Source organism: Alosa alosa, chromosome 15 (assembly GCF_017589495.1).
Source record: "Alosa alosa isolate M-15738 ecotype Scorff River chromosome 15, AALO_Geno_1.1, whole genome shotgun sequence".
Taxonomy (NCBI): Eukaryota; Metazoa; Chordata; class Actinopteri; order Clupeiformes; family Clupeidae; genus Alosa; species Alosa alosa.
In genome coordinates, this window is record NC_063203.1 from 11,720,447 (window position 1) to 11,744,283 (window position 23,837).

Consider the following 23,837-nt stretch of genomic DNA (forward strand, 5'->3'; position numbering starts at 1 on the left):
TGCACAAACTAGTTACTGGAGGACTGGGTTCTTAAGAACACATTGGTAATCTGGACACTCCACTCTGACGGATATTTAGCACCCACCTGTGTATGAGATGGAGGGAGTCCTCTCCTGCCATAGATTCCCACCAAGGCATCTTTGCTAAGGGACACATTGAACTTGAGGTACATGGGGTGGTCGATAAAGACCTGGGACCTCCAGAAGACACCAGGCGGGATCTGCTGAGCGACCTTTCGACCCACATCGATCTCGCCCATGTCTATGAAGCTGTCATCTGGGAAGAGGCCGTCCAATTTGCCTGGGCCACAAAAAAGAAAAAAAAAAAAAAAAACAGTCATCGGTAGAACATAAATCCTTCACACACACACACACCTAGACAGGGAAATTGAGAGTGAGAGAGAGAGTGAGAGAGAGAGTGAGAGAGAGAGCGAGAGAGAGAGAGAAAGAGTCAGGAAGAGAGGGAGAAGAGAGAGAGAAGAGAGAGAAGACGGAAACATTTCCAATATGTTGCAAGGAAGATGATAGCTAGACAATCTCACTGATTTACCAATCAGTCCAGTGCCACTATGAGAGACGAAGAGAAAGTGGCAGAGGGAAAATGAAATGACCCTGCTGACCCTAAACGGTATTGAAGTCCTCAGGCGGAGATGCAGTGCCACTCCGATGAATTCTGCACTAAGGTGCCTCCCTACTTTGCCAGGTCCATATGCTTTGCGATGTACCTCGCTTATTGGACCCCATGGTAATGCCAACATCTGCTCACACATTAAGATGGGGAGGCCAATTTCTGCCGTGATGTCTACTAAAGCAGACATCCGCAAAAACAGACCCCACAGGACTCGGTGACAGCCATCTCGTTCGGGCAGCCACGCTCTATGGCAGATGGCGGGCTCTCTCGAAACTCACTCGTTTGCAATGTGTCGCATCCGAGCGGACAAGACACGCTCTCGCGCCTCACCAATTTACGGCCACCGATAACATGTCAGAGTGTGAGCTGCCATCACCTCTGTGCATGACGTCTCATTGCGCAAGCTAATGTCAATATGCTCCGCTTTTTGTTTGGCGGGAAACAGGCAGCCAGGCCAACTTCTCAGTCTCGAGACGTGACCATATTGTAAGATCGCACATAATAATTTGCGCCATTTCCCCCCAAATGGGCAACCATGTGTGCTGTTCTTCAAGAACTTGTCTCGAGGCATGAACCACTTATAGTTGACGTTCTATTTTAAACACATTTCACTTGACAACGTTAAGGGCACTACATACCGAAAATGGCTATCGTGTATGCGTGGGGAAAAGGTGCGGCTTCTGTGGATTGATCGCCTGCGTTTCGCTTGATGTCGCTAGTCTGTGCTGCAGAATTAGAAAGTAGAGCCTATCGATTTCCCTTCACCAACAGCTGTCACTCAACGCAGTGAGTTCTACTGTGGCCAAGGCGTGTCGCTTGCCTGCTTCCTAGGCAGAGCGGAGGACGACTCCGGGAGTCATCTATATGGTAATGGTGTGATCTCTCGCCCTCTGTCAGAAGCCCTACACCGATTCAAACGGCTAAATCTGTGCCCCCACGTTTGTTTTAGGCGGCAAAGTGAAAGAAAACAAACTTCTTCTACAGTGTGAGCTTGTGTTAGATGTGTGCTTGTGTTATATATGTGTGTGTGTGTGTGTGTGTGTGTGGTGTGTGTATACCATCAGGGGGGCTAGCTTGCGCTTTCTTCCCATGCCAGGAGAAGTAGCCCAGACTAGCAGATGAAAGGAATGCCAGACTTCTGTTTCTGTTTTTTTTTTGTTTTTTTTCCACAGGACAGAATCGCTAATCCCCTCACCAGCCCCTTGGATACCCAATCCCTAAAGCTGTCCGATTTCTTCCTCGAGGAACAAATAAGACTTTCCCCCACTTCCCCGCAACTTTCATTGGATTACAATGCAGATCTCTCTTGGAGCCACGGAGACTGGTCACAGCATGGCGCTGGCTGGCAAATAATCCCGAATCCATGCCTCCACTTGGATATCAACACTAAGACACCCGTAATGTTGGCCAAGGAAGAACTCTTGTGTTCTTCTTTATTTATTTCTCTTTATTCCCCCAATGACCACGGGAGCGCAAAATGCAAAGTTTGGATCGCGTAACAGGATTCGAGTCAACAAGGGGCCACCGGCTCACTCTGCCCTGATGCGATTAAAAGTTTATATCAAGGGCGGGGCGTAGGGGGAGAAAAGGGGGCCTTGCCAAAAACAACAGCCATAGATTACTGTGGTGTTCCTTACCGTCGTCCTTGCCTCTTCGATCTGGCAGCTCCAGACCTGTGTTGCCCAGAGGCGGCAAGCCCAAGTCTGTGGGCAGAGGCAGGCCGCTGGTGTTGTCCTCCGTTAACTGGTACACCTGTCTCTGCATAGGCTGCAAGTGCCAGTTCAGCCCGAAGAGGTGCATGGCTGCAGGAGGAGAAGGAAAACACAAGGGGAGAGAGAGAGAGAGAGAGAGAGAGAGAGAGAGAGAGAGAGAGAGAGAGAGAGTGAGTGAGTGAGTGAGTGAGTGAGAGAGAGAGAGCAAAAACAAAGGATTAGTCACATCAATGCGAGGAACAGAGGTCAAAGCTGAAGAGACTAACAATGCCAAGCCGGCGCCAAACACCGTGCTGCGGCATGCAAAACAGATAATGGACATCAATGAGATTCATCTGTACGCCAAAGGGAAACGAAGGTAAAAGAAACGATGCTATTGCATTCCCTTCCTGAACCCCCGCCCCCCCAACAACCCACCGCAAGCACTCAAATCAGGGGAAACCACCATAGAGGCCCCGTTCAACAAAACAAAAGAAGACAATAACAGATGTTTAATGGTTAATGGCGCTGCTTATGTTGCTGACCGCGCACAAGATCTCTTGTAAACTCCGCGCCAGTCGTCCCTCTCACCCTACCATCTAGGGTGAGAATCCACAAAACCAAGTGTGCTGTGTCACCCAGACACATTGCACCCCCAACACACACACACCACCCATCGACCCCACCCCCCCAACCAGCCCTCCCCGAGGAGCAGCCATTCTTCACACTCACATTACCTTACTAATTCCCAACAAAGCAAAGGGGAGAGACAAGGAAAGCATCAAGTCAGCAGGAACGGGGCGGCCCCCAGTTTGAATGCCGGAGCCAAGCCGAAGACACACACACGATATTTCACAAGGTCAACAAAAGGAGTGCCCTTCGGGACGCCGGCGATGGGCTGGGGGACAGCTGGGGGAGGGGCTGACCATGATAGATCACCTCCAGAGAATAGACAAGATGAGCTTAGCCAGGCAAAAGCCACCGCAGGAACTTCGACTGTCAGCAGGAAAAAAAAAAAAAAAAAACAAGAGGGGGAGAGGAGAAGAGAGCGCTCGCCAAGAGAAGGCATTACAGCTGTTCCATTTTGTGGTTGTGCTTTTATTGTGTGTGTGTGTGTGTGTGTTTCGGTTTATTCTGAAGCTCTTAATATAAACAGCCTGACAATTCAATTATTAAGTGTGAAATCAGAAGGTATTTTTTAAGACTGTTGCGGTGGAGATGGAGCTGGCTGTGTGGTGGTGTTGTGGTGAATGAAGTGTGAATGTGTGTCCAAGAACATCTTCCGCATCTGCTATTTGAAATTCTTTTTTTTTCTTCTTTTTCTCTCTCCACAATGTCTAGGAATTTCTATATTTTATCCCCCCATCAGCACATAAACGGCTTCAGGTTACCCTTTTCACAGCCTTGCCTGACAACCTGTAGTGACAATTCAGAGAGCTGAATTACTTTTCCGCTCCACTCAATATCAGAGCAAAGCGAGAATCTATTTGTTTTTTTATTTTTTTTGCGAGCAGAGACTTACACAGTGGGAAATATCTTCAGCTGACACAGGTAGGGAGTGGACTCTAAATGAATGATTTATTTCTAGTGTCACTGCATTTCGTAAAAGAAACATTGTACTGCTGTAATCCCCAAATACTCAGATCAATCTTGATTTGTCTGTAGCAGGCCCACTCAGGTGATTACATACTGTCGTTTGAAAGATGAAAGAGAAAGTAAGGAAATTGACTGCATGGGTGTAGGCTGAACTTAAAAGACTCAACTGCTGCCCACTAGTCAAGGCAAAACAACCATGACATTCTATGTGGCTTAGAGACTACAGTAGCAAAAGTACCAGTAAAAGTAAAAGTAGCAGTGCTAGTGCTAATGTTGATGTTGCAGTAAGATGGTGTTCTGGGTGATGTCCAGCACATGGTCACAGGTGTCAGTTTCATACTCCACCATATTAGTTTCTAGTTATGTTATGGTGGCAGAGCAAAATACTCACTAAATTATAGAGGCGGAGCTGAGCACTAATTAGCCAGCCACCAGCCATAGCTGCTGAGGGGGAGAACATTAGCACAGCCGTTTCCTTTCAGAATTACCCAAATAAGGGATTTAAACAATTACTCGGGCGAACTCCGTGTATGATCATAGCCACTTCCTCCCCTTTTGTATGCTGTAAAAAAATCAATGACTCTTAAGGACCCGCAACGACCCGCTTGTGTCCCGGCTGAAGGTTTTAGCGTTAGCCTTGAAAAGGCTTGGCAGGAGCTCGAGGAAGAGACAGTGCAGTCGTAGCTGACAGCTCTGCAGATCAAACAAGTAGTGAAAAATGAGAGGGAGCTGCCTCTCCACACAGGGAAAATCTATTTCATTAATTACCCAGCACATTAGACAGCAACATGCTTCTACCATCACCCTCCCACTTTAATTCTCGTATTCAGTCACTGCTAAATATCTGACTGGAGATTACCAGGCCCTGCTAATGCAAGATGCCTTTTCAGATGTTCATAAGACACAAGCTGCCTCTGAATAAGTGGCTGTTTGGAAAATTGGGAGATGTGTTCTGATGGACAGCAGATTTCATTGTTTCATTTATTCATTTTTTTGTCACTTATTCATATTCAGAGCGTAGACTGGACGCCTTGTTTAAGCACAGATCCAGAGAGTGGATGAGATGGGAGAGGACCTACTGTGAGAGACCTGCTATCCCTCCATCTCTCTCTCTCTCTCTCTCTCTCTCTCTCTCTCTCTCTCTCTCTCTCTCTCTCTCTCTCTCTCTCTCTCTCTCTCTCTCTCTCTCTCTCTCTCTCTCTCTCTCTCTCTCTCTCTCTCTCTCTCTCACACACACACACACACACACACACACACACACACACACACACACACACACACACACACACACACACACACACACACACACACACACACACAGGAGTTGAGTGTGTTGAAGCAGGACACAGGCCTAGAATGCGGGGAGAGACAGATGGCTTAGTTTATCATTTGGCAGGCTCCGAACTGAGCCTCTACCCACTCTTTGATTTGTGTCCCCTTCTCCCGCCTGTCCGGGAAAATACGAGGCGCCGGGAGCTGAGAAACAGACGGCCGCTGGTCACTGCGCAGCAGCAGCAGCAGCAGCAGCAGCAGCAGCAGCACCGGAGCTGCCCAAGCAGGACAATCGCATTAGACGACTCCCCGGCAAAAAAGGCTCGAGAGTGTCGTTTCAAGTGTCCAAGTAATCACTCGTCCCCCACTTCCTCCGTCCAGGCGAGGGGCCACGTCTTTCAGTCCATCCCCTCAGCCTCGATGTCCCTTCGAATAGGGGAAAGAACTTAATGAACTTTTTTCTCTTCTTCTGGTCCTCGTCCTTCATCGGCGCTCCACTGATTCACTTGGACACGGAATTTGTCATATTCAGTGTGCATGGAGGCCTGCTAGGCACCCTTCAGCCTGGCGGCTTATGATACACAGCTGTTGCTTTGCCTATGTTTTCCCCCCTCAGTTCCCCTGGGGAAAGAGCTATGGTGGTGAAGCCCCTCCTAGCCCTGAGTTTCAAGCTGCACAGGCAGACTGACAGACAGGTGTAGACGTACATAGTAGCAGGCTTATTTAATGAGACGTCTATGGGCTGGTAGAATGTAGTCTTCAGGGGCAAATGACTCGTAGAAGCACAAGCACGATGAAACAGAGCGCAAGATGCTTTTTTTGTGCACACCTTTTTTTTCTTTGGTGAACATTGGCAGAAAAGTTGGGAAGACTCTGCACGCCAATTAGTGGCCACTGGACACAGTCCACTCACGCTCACACCCACGTTAGGGCAGACACACGTGCACGCACATACGCACACACACACACACACACACACACACACACACACACACACACACCAAACGATAAGGCCTATTACTACACCCTCAGCTGCCAGAAATCACACGTGCAGGCAGCCTTTCTTTCTGCCATCACCCAACTTTCACCTCAAGCAAAGCCAAATGGATGCTGCTACACAACACCTCTCCTCTCCAACAGCCCCTGTAACCGAGGCTTTAAAAGCCAAAAGGGCTTCAAAATATGGAACAAATGCAACGGCTAGCTGTCAGAGACCACAGGAGCTGGTTTGAGAAATGCCTGCCGCCATTCATCTGTTAGAGAGTGGACAGCGCACATTAGCAGGCATATGGCTAATTAATCCCTTTTAGACACTTGAATGAATGGGTGTTGAATGCGGCAGCCTTCTTGCCTTCATTATCCACCTAATTGCTTCTACACCTCTCCTGCGGTAGGGGGTTGCGCGGGGAGGGGGTGGATTGGAGGGAAAAGAGGATAGGAAAAAGGGTAAAGCGTGACTTTCTGTGTGTATGTGTCTCTCTCCGTGTGTGACTGTTGACTTTTCACGTCTGAACACTAAACTGACTTTTAATTGACAGCGAAGGAAATGGACTTGTTAAGGGCCACAATGGCGAGGGGAAATATTTGGACTAGCCATTTGTGATGGAGACGACAGCCCACAGTATGCGCATGCAAACAGCTTCCTGGTGAGCCGAGAGTGATTTGGTTTTGAAAAGTGCACTGCTGAGGTTGTGTTTATTCAATAGCTTTTTAGCAGGGCATTAATGATTTGATTATCTTACAGTCTTTCAGTAAAAGAAAGTAAAACAACAACACTGAGGGGAGCATTTATAGGGCTCTTCTGAGGGACACAAGGCACACTACGCCCCCTGAAGCCAACACACACACACACACACACTGGAACCTTATAAGCACCTATGCCCCCATACACACACCCTGAAGCCCTATAAGCACCTATCTACACACACACACTCCCTGGGACCTTATAACACACACACACACACACACACACACACACAGGGTCTTATAAACACCTATCTATACAAACAAGTTTTAAATAATCACCTTAAAGTTTTAAATTATCACACCAAAACTCAGAAATGCTCAAGTACACACACACACATATATACAAACACACTGGCTGCTAAGAGCAACCCTAGAGATAATCACCTGAGCTTTTTCCCAAAACAGTGTGAAAACGAGGCATTTCAAGACTATGCTGTATTCAGTAGAGGGCAGTTAATTCCCTGCTCTACACACACACACACACACACACACACATCACAGCTTCCTTCCTACCTCTGCCTTTTTTACGTTTTACTGTTTATGCTGAATCACAGCAAAGGCAGAATCCACCCCTGATCATGGACAGGCATTTCAGGCACTCTTTTAGGAATACACAAAAGCAAACAAAACAGCCTTCTTTACAGGTCAAGATTGTCAGTGCATGAGAAGCCCTCCAGACTCTCTCTTAGATCTACTGTGCTTTCAGTGTAATATCACAAAGCTCCTACCCGGATCACATCAGCATTTTTCCCATTACAGTCCCTATGTGTCCTAGGGAGCAAGCATTTACAATGAAGGCAAGACACTCCTGAAATCCCTTTTGTGCGGAGTCTGCAGGGTGCCATTTCATCTCCCCCTCGAGCAGTAAGTCAATGGCAGGGAAATCAATCAATTAATCAATGACTACGGTTTAAGTCCTTGTCAATAGTCATGCTTGGGGCCCCAGTGGGCCTGTTGGTGGAGGTGCAGATGAAAAAGGGTGTGTGTGCGCATGTCAAAAGACCGCGGCAGTCTGAGGCAGACTGGGGTCAGCGCCCAAGTGACATTAATGTCATAAAACTGAAATAGGTGAGAGAAACAGGAGTCGCTGTAGATCAAAATGTCCAGAGCAACCATCATCGTCCACCTTTGGGCCCATTCAGTAGCCATAAAAGCTCTGTATAAAATGTAAAAGAGACACTAAAACACTGCTAGATGTCTGCGTCTGTACATGTAGCTGTTTTTCCCCCCATTTGGGTGCGCCCTTGTTGGCCTAATCTTCACTAGAAAGTGATTTGTTTCCAAAGTGATTAGCCCGGCTAATTAAAGGTTATTATAATTATTATTATAGAGCTTGGCTCAGATAACTCCCTGAGGCAAATGTAAAAGATCTGATGTGCTGGTTAAAACAAGTAAACACCCTTAAATAAAGACTTCTTCACTGAATGGGAGGTTTGAACATGGGATTTCGCAAACCATTAAAAGTAAATGAGTGGATGTCAGCTACAATCTACCTAACTAGTGTGCTATGTAGGCTACGCTCTACCTAACTAGTGTGCTATGTAGGCTACAATCTACCTAATTAGTGTGCCATGTAGGCTACGCTCTACCTAACTAGTGTGCTATGTAGGCTACGCGCTACCTAACTAGTGTGCTATGTAGGCTACGCTCTACCTAACTAGTGTGCTACGTGCTGCAGTGGCCCCCCAGTGTGGAGAGAAAGAGTCGAGTCTGAAGAGGTGTACTGAGATGCAATCTCTCCAACCCTCCTTGGGCTGCAGAGGGGGCGACCGAAACACAGGGGGACACTGATGACCTCCAGAAGGGGCGCTTGTAATGAACATCCAAATGACAGTGCCCACCGCTGAGAGAAAGGCCCATTTGGCCATCACGCCATCCTCCTCCTGCTGTCCCTCTTGAGTGTGCCATTTCGCTCGAAAGGGGAGACGAGTGCACCGAAAAGTCAAAACATCTGTCACAGGGTTTAATTGGGTTTATTAGACAACGCAGTCAGAGCCTCCAATAATGAACCAGGATAATTAATTGCACTTGAAATTAAATATATTTTCTCATCAGATTTTAATTAAAAAACACGGGCCCTTGTTCCTGATTGCGAGATCTAGATCGCCGGGTGAGGTGAGATTTTTCATCTCTCTCTCTCTCTCTTGACATGTTTACTTCAGGTGCCATGGGGAGATGGTCTGATTTCTTTTTTTGGGGGGGAGGTAATTACATGAAGTGATTAAGCCACGTCGGCCTAGTAGACTATCAGTCTCCCCCAGCGAGGTCAAAGATAGCGGGGTATTTAGAGCGAAACTAGACTGCATGCAGCCCTAGTGCATTTCCTACGCTCCGAGTTTAAGCACAGTTCCGGGCAGATCATCCTCATTGTCTTAATACACCAGCACAGCATCCCTTTCCTCCCATCCGATGATGTTAATGGCTGGCAGCGGACTGCAACTCCAGCTTCAAAACCACCAAATCGTTGTTTAGCCAGAGGGCACGGATACATATTCCTAATACAGTTACAATTTATGTTTATCCCAACAGTCTTGTGATGCCTTGGTGAGGCCATTTATCTCTCTGATGGAGTCTGCAGTGGAAAGCACCTGCCAGCATCTCCTTCGAATCAGTAGGAATAAATTACTTCTTCTCCCTCCATGTTTTTTTGGCTCCATAAAAGCACAAGATTAAATTTAATGATGTATCCATTTATATGCTAAACAGGTATACTATATTGTCAACTGTACAGCCAAAAGCATATGATAAAGTTTAGTGCATGTGGCGGAACCACAGTCAGCCCTGCCTGATTTGATTTTCAGAAAACGCAAAAAAAAAAAAAAACATATCTTTATTTGTGGGGTATCTGAAGCTAGCTCACAAGGGCAGGGACTTGTTTTTTAACCAGTGTAATGCAATCCAACAATATAACAAAGTGATGAATGGATGAAATGGATGATCTTATCCCCAATCAGAGGGCCTGCAAAAAGAAACCGTGGGATAAGATTGATGCTAAAAACCAGTTCCATCCTCCACAGATGGACAGCTCCATTCTAAGGCTCATACAGCACTGGTGACCTCATCTGAACACCGTCATGCATAAGTCACACTTCCATACGCATGAAATCATATATTCAAATTTCAATTAGAGATCCTATCAGGGACCGAGCCCTCACCAAATGACACAAGAGGACCGAACAAAGCCTTAGAAGAGAGAGGCAGATGAAAGGAAGAGAAAGAAAGAAAGAGAAATAGCGTATTTTCCAGACTATAAGTGGCACTTTTTTTCATAGTTTGGCTGGTCCTGCGACTCAGGTGCAACATATATATATTTATATATATGTTTTTTTCCCTCTTAATGACACATTTTTTGACTGGTGCGACTTATACTCCGGAAAATACGGTAATAGGAATGGGAAGAGACAGACATAGATCAAAAAAAGATATAGAATTCACCATAGAGACAGAAAAGGGGGGGGGGGCTGGGGGTGATAGAGAGAACGAGAAAGCACAAAAAAAGAGAGAAAAGTAAAAGAAAAGCGACCGAATAAAAGTCTCCCGAAGGTATACTGACCGATGAAGTAGGCCAGGAGAAAGACGAGGGTGACTGAGATGAGGATGGCGCTGAGGGCGGCGCACTTCCAGTTGCAGTGCTTGTAGGGCTTCTTCAGACTGAAGGCCGGCCGCGAGAAGGTGCTCCGGGGGAGCGGCCGTGGCGGGGGCGAGTAGACCGTGCTGGAGGTCAGCGGGTAGCCCGGCGACGTTGTGCAGTACATGGGCGAGGTCCCACCGGGCTTGAACAGGAAGTGCCTGGGGACAAGACGGGGGGAGAGAGAGAAGAAAACAACAGAACCCAAGGCTTTCTCCAAGATCTAGCTTGCTTATTTATTTTTTTTGTATTTGTATATGTGTGTGTGTGTGTGTGTGTGTGTGTGTGTGTGTGTGTGTGTGTGTGTGTGTGTGTGTGTGTGTGTGTGTGTGTGTGTGTGTGTGTGTGTAAGAGAGTGTGAGAAAGTGTGTCTTCCTTCTCATTTGTAATACAGAGAGTGCACACAGTCCCTTGCACTGTTCAGTAATGCTGGCTCTAAGCACTTTTTTTGAAGAAAAAAAAAGAAGAAATCTGTTGCCATAGACACCCTTTATGCTGGTGAACCGAAAAACACTCCAGCAGAGTGGGCTGGCACTATCACAATCGTGAATCGATATCAAATTTAATTTACAGCACGAGTGACCACGCCAGATCCCTGTTAATTTGAGTCTGTGCTGTTAGTTGTTGGGGAGTGGGAAAGCTGGATATTTATAGCAAATGTATGTGTTAAAGGGGTAATTATTCACCCATGAAGGGTTAGGCAGGGCTTAAAAAGAAAGAATTCTGCTGGGCATTAAGGTACAGCGCCCCATATATTTCTGAGTGCAAGGCGTCTTTCAGATGGTTTATATAATAGGAAGAGCTGTTTTAAAACAGCATGTTTTTCTACCACCTCTGGAACAGTGACATTTTACCTTCATGTCATGATGGCACAGACACCTCAATGCCACAATGATTGGTGTCATCGAAAGTGCTAAATCTCATTAAGACAGCATTTCTGTACAGGGGGAAGGTGCAGAGGGAAGGGGAAGGTGTTAGTGTGTTAACAAGATGAGCAGCACAGAAGAAAAAGAAGAGAAAAAAAAAAGACACGGTTTGTCAGTAATGGTGATCCAATAGCGCTACAGGAGAAAAACACACAACTTGGAAATCTCTATGCACTCGGTGGGACGAGGACAAATGAGACATGGAGGACGTGACAGAGAGAAGACGGACGTGCAGCATGGCAAAGCAGCAGAGCCTCAGTGGGTATACACGACAGGTGGGCGGGCCTTTTTCCGGTGTGTGTGGGGTTTGGAAGGGGACGAGGGCGTTACCACGTCGCCCGTCAGAGCCATCGTGGCGCGCCGCCGCCAGAATGTCCATCTCAATCAAGTTGTCCTGCAAAGTCTCAAGGAATGTCTGCTTTGCAATGTTTCTACATACAGATGGAGAGATGGAGATGGAGCAGTGAGTGAGTCATGCGTGTGGAGGAGGGGGGGCAAGAGATGTAGACACAGACAACAAACAAACACACCTCCACCACCAGAGAAAAATAAATGAGGAATAAACACAACACAACACCACACAACACATCAAACACACACACAAACACACACACACACACACACAGCAACAAATTGGAGAAAGAAAGACAGCATGGGCGACGGCACCCAGAGAGCCACAGAGAGAGAAAAGACGAGCCCCTTATGGAAACAGAGACTTGAGAGTTTAGTGACATAAAACAGTGGAAAGGTCCCCTTGTGCTGCTCCCCAGCGCTGGTCAGTCAGCCCTACCTGGTACTGTATGAGCCCTGCCCATCTCTGCATGCGTCTTGCTCTTCTCTGATAAACATTAGAGTATTCTGGCTCCTTCAGGGGGATGATGGTGGTTGGACAAAAACAATGCAGTTGGGTTTTTTTTACTCACACAGATCAGTTTAAAGGAGGCTTTGGCAAGTGCAAGAGAACACAGTAAGACACTACAAGCACTTGTGCTTGTAGAAACATGACAGTAAAGATTAGAAAATATCTATTTTTTTTCCCTTTAAGCGACAAAATCCCTCAAAGACTGTAGAGCAGAGTACATAAGTCCTGCTTTATGGCTGTGGCTTCTGATGGAAGTCATATCTTGAAGCATATTGTTGCCTATAAATATGCAGATGCAAGTCTCCCTGGACAAACTTTTGCGTGCCATTTTGTGTGCTGGCGTATAACAGCGAGCAGCCCTTAGTCTCCCCCATGAGGGCAGTTCCATAAGGGAAGGCCAGCGTAATGCAAAGAGAAAAGGCATGGAGGGTCAACATGCAAACAGGCAGGCTGAACATGTGGATTCAGCAAGAGAAAAGGCTTGATTTCTGCTCCAATTTTATTCCTTTTTTTTCTTTTAAGTGAATGTTGTGGAGAAATAGCATGTCTGACGCACACACACACAAAAAAAAAAAACGTTCAACCGGGAGCAGTATTAAATCTTTAAAACGACGGAGTAGTGAGGCGCAGTGAGCCTAGTAGCCAAGGAGGACAAGTAGAGATGGAGAGAGAGAGAGAGAGATGGAGAGAGAGAGAAAAGGGAAGGGAAGGGAGGGGGCAGGAGACTCCTCTGCTGGTTTATCTCCCAAGACACTCAGAGAGGGCCCACACTCCCAAAGATTTAGCTGCTTCATAGCACTCCACAGTCCACATGAAAGGGAGGAAAGGGCCATTATAAGGCTATTAACCGCCCAGATGACAGGCCAGGTGTCATCGCCCTGGTGGAGATTCCTAATGGCTCCAATTTTGTCAGAAGAATTGAAATAATAGATTGTTTTTTTGGTTCCGGTCTGAGGCGTGCAGACAGAGCGGATTTATACGGGTTCGATTTGGAGTCTGCTCTTGCTTTAAATTCTCCTCACTCCACCATCTGTTTTGCGCCTCTGCTGGGAATACCTGGGAGAGATTAACTTCGAAGGGGGAGGGGGGGGGGGGAGTGTTTAATCAGTCATTATGCCACCGTGCAATTCTCCACAAACTGAAATTAACATTCATTTTCCCGTTGAATGGACCGTCAAACAATGCTGGTCGCACTGACGAACCAGACAGCCAAGCTTTACTGTGGCTGTCATAACAACCTGCCAAAGTAACGCCTCAACTCCCTTGTCAGTGTAAGTCCCAAAGAAACACCTGATGAGTCACTTCAGAAAGAAGTTTTTTTGTGTGTATGTATTCATAAATAAATAAGGGGGTTTCTTCTTATCTTGTCAGTTTACATTACAACATACACTTTAAATAGACACAGAGTACATTAAAGCCTGTTTTAAAACAGCAAACCTTGCCAGGCAGACGATAAGTCTATCTTACTTTTCCAAGGATTCTTTTCATTGCATGGAAATGCTGGCGATCTGTGCATTAGTGTGCAGCTTTAGTCGACTTCCCTGAGGGCTTGACAGTGCTGATTGCCCTGAGCAAGACGAAGAGCGGAGCGACGCAGCCCTACAGCAGGAATATCAGTTGATGGATACCCTTCACACGAGGGCCTCGGACTGCGAGGCAACGCTAGCAAATTGAACAGCGGCGGATTGATGGGGAAAAAATGAAGCCTCTGAAAAAGACTTGGAGGAGATGAGGAGGACAAGAAAGAAGAGGAGGATGAGAGGAAGGAAGAGGAGGAGGAGGTGTGGGCTGGCCCCTTTTAGGTGCATGAGCTCGGAGTCTGTTGTGCCGACTCGACAGCAATCTCACGGATGAAAACGAAAACTAACCCCGGAGGCCACCCGCGTTGTCAAAATCACAGGCTTTTCCAGATGAGCCCGAACACAATCCTTTTCTCTTGTTTCATCGCGGTTCACATTTCCAAGTGCATGTTGACCGGCGCGTCTGTCAAGCCAGTCCTCTACACTTATCCTTAACAAGCAAACGAGCTAAAAACACCGGCACTGGGGAAGTACCAGAGTCAAATCTGCGCTGAAAAGATCAACTGTGGCTCCTGGGAGAACCTTTACTCCAGTACACATGCCCTCAGAAAATAGTTCCATTCTAACCACCCTTATGCATTCAAAGCCCAAAAAGCCAAACGCCTTCTTGGCGCTCAGATAGCATTTGAAGCCGAGGCAAATGCAGCATGCTATCTGAGTGGATACAAAAGGGGTGCAATGAGGGCATACCTGGCACACATTTTTTGGTTTTGTTAAGATGGATAAACAAAAACCCACTTAAAAAAAAATCCCACAATTAGTTTTCCCTTTTTTTTTTTGGACGTACCTGGTCTCTAGGGGAATGTTGCTGTTGAGCAGCCAGTTGTCCTGGGCACTGCCCGAGTCCTGGGCACTGCCTGGGCCCTCGGGGGGCACAGAGCTGTCAGTGGGCGCAGGGCTGGGGTTGCTGCGTGGCGTGTAGTTGTCCCGGTTCAGCGAGTTCACCGAGGTGGCATGGTGCTGCTGGCCGGGCGAGTGGGAGTGCGACAGGGGCACAGGTGGCGTCCGCAGGCGGGAGTGGTTCTGGAAAGTGCCGTCTGACAGGGAGGAAATGGAAAGAGGATATGTTGAGCAAGAGATAAGTGAAATGTAAAAAAAAACATGACAGGAGATGAGCTAAATGTATCATTCATCATCTGCGATAGTGTAAAACATTTTGAGCTTTCGTGTAAAGCCAATTTGAAGTTCTCAAAGAGGATTTAAAATCTACACAATAATTGATATCAGTTACTTGACATGCAGGGCGTTTGACTGGGACAGCTTTGGCAGAGATCCTTGATTACAACCCTCTTTGACTTTAGTATGCAAACTCAGAATGAAACCCCAGAATGCACTGAAACATAGTTGGCATGAAAATGTGTGTTAAAGTATTTGTGTGTGTTTGTTTGTGTGAGTGCATCTCTGTGTGTGTGTATGTGTGTGTGTGTGTGTGTGTGCCGCTCTTCCAGTGGATGCCTTGTCTTTTGTTACATGGTCCTGATGGAATCAGGAGGATTAACTCTGAACACATTAGCGCGCTAACTCAAAATGCCTCATGCTGGCTGTACAATAAACACTCAAGCAGACATCTACGCAATTTGCTGTCTGTATATAGACAGAGAGACGGGATGGGGGAGAAAGAGAAAGATACAGTGGGAGAGAGACAGAACGATAATGAGACAGAGGGAGCAATGAAAAGAGAGAGAGAGAGAGAGAGAGAGAGAGAGAGAGAGAGAGAGAGAGTGTGTGTGTGTGTGTGTGGAGGACAAAAGAAAAAGTGAAAGGCACAGTGACAGACAAGAGAGAACACAGAGAGAGAACAGAGAGAGAGAGAGAGAGAGAGAGAGGCAAAGAGAGATGGTGGGTGCACTATACAGACACTCTGCTCCTTTGCCCGGCCCTAGTCTGTCAGCACTTGGCTAAATGCTTTCTGTTGCCTTTTGGTGAAAGAAAGACAAAAAATACTTGAATGGGACGTGTCATTTCCGTCAGGTATATTCTCACAAACAGTAATCTGCACCTGTGACGATCTGTCATTAGCAGCCATATAGAATTACTGCAGTCAGGCTGCTTTGAAATTCACTCCCCAAGATCAAGTACTTTTGCGGAGCATTGTTTGTCTGCCGAGTGAATTCCTACATTTGCGCTGTTCGCTTCCTTCTGTGTTTTAGTCTTCAGCTGTCACTATGCGTCATGGGACTTCGCAGGCATCAGACACAAGATATGAAGGATCAGACTGTACCCAGTGGTCATGGCGCACAAATCTGATACTCCCTGCTTAACGTGAGATAAAGAGCCAGTGTTCTCGCTGCCTGCCTATCCATTAATTTCCATATCTGCCTGCCCATTAATCAATCAATGAGCTCCCTGCCTGTGTGCCTTCACAGACAAAGTGGCTCCCTCTTCATGCTCATCTCCCCTACACACACTTCAATCCCCCCCATCCCACACACACACACTTTATTTCACAGGTAGCCACAATAAATTGCTTATTTACAGAAAGCGTGTGAAGCAAGAAGTGCACCGATCTTGAGGTGTCAAACTATGTGCTTGTATTTACACTGTCTCATTCCACCCCTCATGCCCACCTCTTAGCAACTGGAGTGGAATGACAATATCAGTAAGGGTTCGTTCTCTCTCCCCTCAATACAACAGCAAACTTCAATCACTACAAGTTTTTATTTATTTTTTAACCCCCCCTATTCTCACCAAATCACAATTCAACAACAATGTGCAAGTGTGCAACACAACAGCAAACTGTGTTAGAACAAGGTCAGGCACAATAAGACCTTCATCACGGAGCAGAGAAATGAAAAGGACAGCTTGTTCAAAGTAATATTTCTTTTTTTTCTCCCAAGGCATTGCATATGTATGCCTGCATGAGGACAGCATGTTAGATACCCACTATAAAACAGCTCAGTGTCCCATAGGTATGCAAGCGTGGAAAACAAAGTACAAGTCACCAACTAATGTGTGAAAAGCACTTCACCTCTCTTGTCCTTGCACACAAGGGAGGCTTGCTAAATCTCCGTTTAACCTTACTGGCTGTTAGCAGATGCTGATTTTCACCCACAGACACAACCTGGAGTTTGCTCCTTTACAGAATGCAGTCAGGATTGCAGTCACGGGCAGTCATCAGAGGATGTGCTTCTTCCTGTACCGAATTTGGGTTGCTTTTTCATTCCCTTTCATTTTGGGTGCCAGCTCTGGATCATTTGTCAGGCACCGGTGACAGATGGTTCAGTGCGAAAAGGCGCTTTCACCGACAAGTCTGCCCTGGTGATTACTCTGAGGCCTAACATTCAGAGAACCTCGATGAAGTAAACAACCATGATGTCCACGAGTGAGGTGAAGGAGAAGCCCTATTTCCACCCTTCCCTTTCATTTTGACAAATATAATGAATAATTCCTGACACCACTGGCCATTTATCAATTATACATTGATAAAGACATTTCAGTCATCAAGTAACAATTCAAAATGTGTTAAGAGTGTTGAAAATTTTGTCTGATCCTTGAACTGTGTTACAACAGATATTCTGTGATTCTAAAGGTAGTTTTTGTTTTTTGCCTGCCAAAAGTAGATGCTACTTTTAAGGTAACTTTACAACAATACAATTGGAAAGGTAAAATTACAAAGACGTTACAAGTCAGATTTTTTTTTTTTTTTTTAAAAAGAACACATTTAATTACTTATTTCTTTGCGACTGAAACTGTATCTCACATAAACTTTTGAGTTGGGTTTTCAGGACACGTCCGCAATAACCCAAGCTTCCTGTTCTGTGGTGGCAACAGCAGTAGCCACAACAACTGAGGAACTGATGCAGACTCCAAGGGTAAGAGCTTTCCCTTAATGGAAAACCATAGAGCCAGAGGAGATTCTTCAGAGTCCTTGAAACAGTAGGCATGCAGCCTTGTCACAGGAACAGAAGCAATGATTCAGCAAGAGTGATTCACCATAATCAAGAAAAGGTAAAATATTGATCTGGTTCACAGACAAGATTTCAAAAGTGGGCATGAAAGATTATTGTGTGGCCATGAAAGAGAGGGTGGGTGAGGCTGAAATATAAAATCTGACACAAACTAATTCCTTTCAAATCGTTTTGTTTTGTTGTATCAGAGAAGATATTGTTGGAACTGAACAATGTTGAGGCACTTTACAAAATCACATTGCTAGATGCACCTTATTACTTAAAGTGTTATTTACTAAAAGTTCAGGTTGCTCCTCAGATATATCAATAGACATACTGACGTGGGTCTGATTCCTCAGCCTTAATTCAATATGAAAGTCTAAACATTTTATTGCCCTTGTTTACTTGCATCTATTCTCCAAAAATCCCCTTCTTCATAGCCAATGGCTTTGGCAAACATATTAAAGGAACATCTCCTCTTCAGCTCAATACTTGAAGGCGTCAATCGGCCATTAAGGCTGTCTGAAGGCAATCTCCAAGGAAAATCGGGTTCCCTTGGCCGTCTTAGTTAACCAATGGAAGATACCGATCCATCAAACTCAAACACAAAATTGATTCATATCCATGAATAATTGAACAGCAAGAACAGGGATCAGTAAAGTAGCTATTGTATTGTAACCTTTTTTAGCAGTTTTCTAAAGACACAGGAGTGTACACATTAGTGCGTGTGTGTGCGTGTGTGTGTGTGTGTGTGTGTGTGTGTGTGTGTGAATGCTGTCGATGCTGAAATCCACAATCGTTGGAGATGTGCGTGTTTGCCCTGGTGCCAAACATGGGGCTGCCATTTGTGAAGCGGATAAAAATCAGCCTTGTGCACGCTCCCGCCTGATGTGGTGGAGAACTACAGTATGCCCTGGACAGCAGATCAAAGCATCCAGGGGCGAATGGCTCGATATGGAATTAATCAAAAGCCATCAACCAGCTAGACAGATCATTAAAAAAAATCCTGCCTACTGCCACCGACCCACCATCAGGGGGCTAAAAATAGAGCTAGCTACACAAACCTCGCTTCTGTGCAGCATTTGTCTATACGCGCACCAAAGACCACTGTGGTGACACCTTCTATGGCTGATCCCCTGAACAGCTGGAGGTGTTTTTACCAGTCATTAGAAAAGACCTGAGGAGAGCACACCATGTGGGACTACAAGCTGTCTTTACAAGATTCATTTGAGAGTTAGCACAGTGAACAAGGGGTAAGGCCTCACAGCAATGTGTTCTACAGTGGGGATGCCACTATTACTGCTGCAACAAGGCAGCGGTATCAAGAGGCTTGTTAGAATCAATGAGACTTCAATCAGTCTTATTGTGCCATGTCATATTAAGAGCAGTCAATCAAATAAAATAGCAGTAAATTGGCGACTGAACCGTACTTTGTCTGAGATATTGTCTCTTGTGGGACTCAATAACAGAAATGAGTAAAAAATGAGCCTGGTGGACACACACTGACAAGGGCAATTTTCCTTTTTTTTCAGACACACTTTCTTGCTAGCAGCTTGTCAATGTAAAGACTTAGTGTGGACTTCCTGTTGCTCTCCAAAATGGCAGTGTGTTATTTCTTTTTTCTTTAAGGCATGGAGGCCAACTTTATATATACAAATTTAAAATGGTAACCTTGACAGTTGACATCTCTGTAAAAGCTTGAGTAGGCGACATTGCAGTGGTATTGCAGCACTGCGAGGGTGTGCATGTACTTTATAATTGAGTGACAGGAGAAAACTACTGACCACTTAAGTCTTGCTTCAGAAACACATAGGGCCAGTGTTAAGGGAGGCAGCTGCACTGAAGAAGGCAGGAAATGTAACTGCACGGACACTGGGCCCCAAACTCCGAAGCAGAAACTCAAGATTTCGTACTCTCCTTCCATGTGATGAAAAATAGTACCACGTGCTGCTCATTAAGATGTTCCGCAGGCGGAAAAAACTCATCTCTCAGATGTCTTGAGCGGTGGATCACATTCGGGGATGACCTCCTTTCAACCACATTTTCCTCCCTCATTCTGACAGGGAGTCTGATTAGGCAGTTCCAGTGGAGCCTGACTTATCTGGATACAGAAGCACAGCAGTCACAGCAGAGTCCCTGAGTCGCCTGTTTATGTGTGTGTGTGTGTGTGTGTGTGTGTGTGTGTGTGTGTGTGTGTGTGTGTGTGTGTTTTTGTCCTCCCCTCTTCTCACCAAGCCTTCTTTAACCCGAGAATCTCCATTCTTGCTTGGTCAGCTGCAAAGGTGGCGGTGTTGTTCTTGCCCTTTCACCACAGATCCATACTGCATTAGTAGCCAGTGGTGGCCCTGGCCACATGCTGATATGTATTAAAAGATGCTAAGACGAAGGAGAGGGGAGGTGTGGGGACCAGAGCAAAGGAAAGTGTGTGGGGGGGCATTTTTGGTGTTTAAGATCTGGGGCTCAGCAGGGTGTCTTCTCCTCACACTGGCGTCCTCCCCAGGACGAAGGGGGCAGCCCTGAGAGAAAGCCGAGGGCCACGGTGGAGCACATGCTCCACAAAGGAGGCCGCAGGCTTCAGCGAGCAGACTCATCAACCGCATGGGAACGCAGGGGAGGGAGGAAGGGTGGAGGGGTGGGCTTGTGAGATGTGTGTTGGGGGTTCCTCTTTTGAAAATGGAGGGGGGGGGGGAAACAAACAGGGATGTTTGTAGCATCCCTGGAAGTGCAAATGCGTGTGTCAAAAACAAAAATACAACTGGAAGCTTTAAAGATTAAAAATAGCCATGAATACCTTTCTTAAGGCATCACTTTCACTATTTTTCATTATTTCAGGATGGCAAATATATTGAGGGCCAATTAATTAGGGGGAGTGCAGAGCTCCCTCTGGGAAAGAATGAGTTTGAGTCTGCACATTCTGCTTTACTGATGCAGTGAACAGTGAACAACAAATCCTATATTTACGGCATGCAAAAAAGAAAAGTGTTTTCTTTTGAGTCACACAGGTTAGGGCTGAAAAACTTTCTATGTCCTCCAGTGTGATTTCTCTGCTGCAGTCTGAGAAGTGTGGCAAATAGTACAGTGACACGTTCACGGGCTTTTTTGCTGAGGTTTTTACCCTGCTCAGCGCTCCACATCTACATGACTATGTGCACGTGTGAATACAAAAAAAAAAAAAAAAAAAAACTGCATGCAAAAAATCCCTGTCTTCTATTCCTCAGCTCTCCTCGATTTTCTTAGCCTCCTGTCTTTTTTTCTCCCTCTCTTTCTCTCCTTCCTTTTTCCTTCTCTCTCTCTCTCTCCATTTTGTCACATCAAGAATGTTCAGGCTCAGATTAAGGGAGCAGAGGAGAACCCTGTCACAACACCGTCAAAATGCCTTAATGTACTCATTTAATTTCCTGACACGGTGAGAATGGAGTGGAGATCCTGCAAGCACGGGGAAACTTGACAGGTAATTGCATGAACCATACAGTGCCACTGGGGACTATTCCAGTATGAGAATGCTTGTAACGCTCGGCGAAGGGAATATGGAGGACCCTGTCCAGCATAGAAGAACACAAACATACAAAAAGTATGCACGAGAAAAAAACAACCATAAAAATAGAAAGAGTGGAGGTGAGTGTGACATTTGAAGAGGGAACCTGCCATATGGATGTGTTAATTACTCTACTTAACCACTTAGATATGCTGTTGAACCCTGGTGACAATCTGATATGAATATTAACAAGCCTACCCATTAAAATCGAGACATGAAAAAGCACACACAAATCTGACCGCTGTCAAAAACGATCACATAAAAGTGATAGGATAAGAGAAAGCAGGGGAAATTTTAAACTGAAGGATCAGAGTATGGAAATATTAATTAATGTACTTCACCACTCTGAAGTCATGACGGTCTGGTATAAAGATGAAGAAACCTATTCATTAAAATCAAGAGCTGACATGAAAAGCCAAATCTTGAGGACCTCTTCTGGTAAAAATGTGTTATTTGGAGAGTAGACACTCACCACTCAGACGAATTTCAACTGGAGGATTTCAAGAAGTTTTAAGAAGCCTGAATGCTGCACTAAAATTAAACACTACTGGTGCTGTCTGGCTATTTTTAAAAAAAGTACTGAGAGAACTGCTGATCTAAAAGGCTGCAGTCGACCTGCACATCTAATTAGGTGACTAGTTTGTAAGTGAATAAACAAGAGTGTTCCACATTTTCCCTGAAATTGGACTCTTGCTTTGTCAAAAGATGGCGAATTCTTTGAAAAAAAAGAGGGAAAGTGGAAATCTTTGGAAAGTGATTTGCATAATTTTTTCTGTTTACATGCTGTCCGCAAAAATAATCAGAGGTGTTTGTTTTTGCTGTGTGAAACATCTGGGGGGAGGCTAATGTCATAGCTGGAGCTTTTCACTGAGATGAGAGAGAGAGAGGGAGAGACAGAAAGAGAGTGAGAGAGATAGTGAGGGGGGGCAGAGAGACAGAGAGAAAGAAAGGGATGATAGAGAGTGATGGAGAGAATGAGACAAAGGCAGAGGGAGGGGTTTTTCTATGTCTGTGTTGAGAAGTGAGAGAATAGGGCACAGAAAGGGTGTCTCTCAGGGCTAGTCTGCACCGCAATATAACACTGCCGCTGGCAACGTGCCCCCATCCAATACTTTATTAATAGGACCAATCAGGCCAGACAAAAATCAAGCCGCTATCTCGCTATGGCAGTGCTGCTGCACTGACCCCATCCAGTGCCAGCTGGGTGAAACCACACAAGTGTCTCGCATGGCTGGTGCGGGCCCCGGCCGGCTGTCCTGCCCTGGCAGGATCCTGTGGCACCCTCTGGGTTGAGCCCGAGGGCCATTCCACCTCCGAATGCAAATCTGTGGGCCTTTGTTTGGTGTTGGGGAGGAGGCCTAAGCCCTCCAAAACTCTCACACTGAGGTGTCAGTGCCGGGTGACCAGGTGCCTTTGCAGCAGAGGAATTGGGGGATGGGTGGAGGGGGGCAGTGCGTGGGTGGATATGCTATGGGATTAGATAAGACCAGGGCTGGACGCTGTGGAGACTGCCACAGACTGCTGGAGCACTTTGGAATTTTGATGTAATTGCAGCTGCCTAGTTAAGTTGATGTAACTCCTGCCTTTGGGTGGTTCAGTTGCAAAGTCTAATCTATTATTAAAAGCTCCCTTTTCTCTCTCTGTGGACTCCATGCAATTGGCTGGAAGCTAGCCATGTTTGAAAGGCTGTAATGTTCAAATATTAAAAAAAAAAAAATGTATGCATACTTTACTTTCAGATTACGTATGGTGCTTGGGAGCAATAAACGGTGAGCTGTTTGTTTTCCAAAAATAACACCACTAATAATATACAACTGAAGACAATGATTCTAAAAACTACAACCAATAAAAAAGGTTCTCGAGGGTATATTATTTAATAATTTAAACAAGGGCACTGCTTCTCTACTATTTCTTGGAGCGAAAATTACCCAAATTCAACTGCAACTGAACAATGAGCATCAGTATTTCAGCTATTAAATAAAGCTGGAATGACAGAAAAAGAAAACAAAAACATCAGTCAACTAAATTCGCCATGATATAAGAGAATCATATGCAAAGTTCTGCTCATTTACATCACAATAGAGACTCTGCTACTATGTGAAATGGACAAAATAAGATAAATAAGCAGGCCGTGCAGGTCACTTCACTGGGCTTAGAAAAAGGTCAATATTACAATGGCACAATTAGCAGCCCACGTCCCTGCCAAGAATTTTGATTTTGATTAACAGTTCATTAGTGGGGACACAGTGACAGGCGGGATTGATCCACTCTGGGCGTATGAAGCAGCGCTGCATTGTCTACTCTGGGCTGCTCTGTAGGTCACTGGCTCATCCTGCATAGCTTTGATGGTATGTGTTGCATCAAGTTAGCCATTTTAGTCCACTGATGATTTAACACAAATGAGAAATCTCATTTTGCGGGGAAAAAAAACAGTTTCCCCCCGCAGCCAGCTAACCTTTCGGTTATTACAGTACAGAGGTACT

At 45.7% G+C, this 23,837-nt stretch overlaps 1 protein-coding gene across 1 annotated transcript in view; it reads right to left on the reverse strand.

Moving 5' to 3' along the window:
- tenm4 (teneurin transmembrane protein 4) overlaps positions 1-23,837 on the reverse strand; it is a 175,653-nt gene that overhangs the window by 91,072 nt on the left and 60,744 nt on the right. The window contains 5 exon segments of the mRNA XM_048264462.1: positions 87-301; positions 2,269-2,433; positions 10,490-10,725; positions 12,281-12,355; positions 14,720-14,969. Of these exon segments, the coding sequence (XP_048120419.1) occupies positions 87-301; positions 2,269-2,433; positions 10,490-10,725; positions 12,281-12,355; positions 14,720-14,969 (941 nt within the window).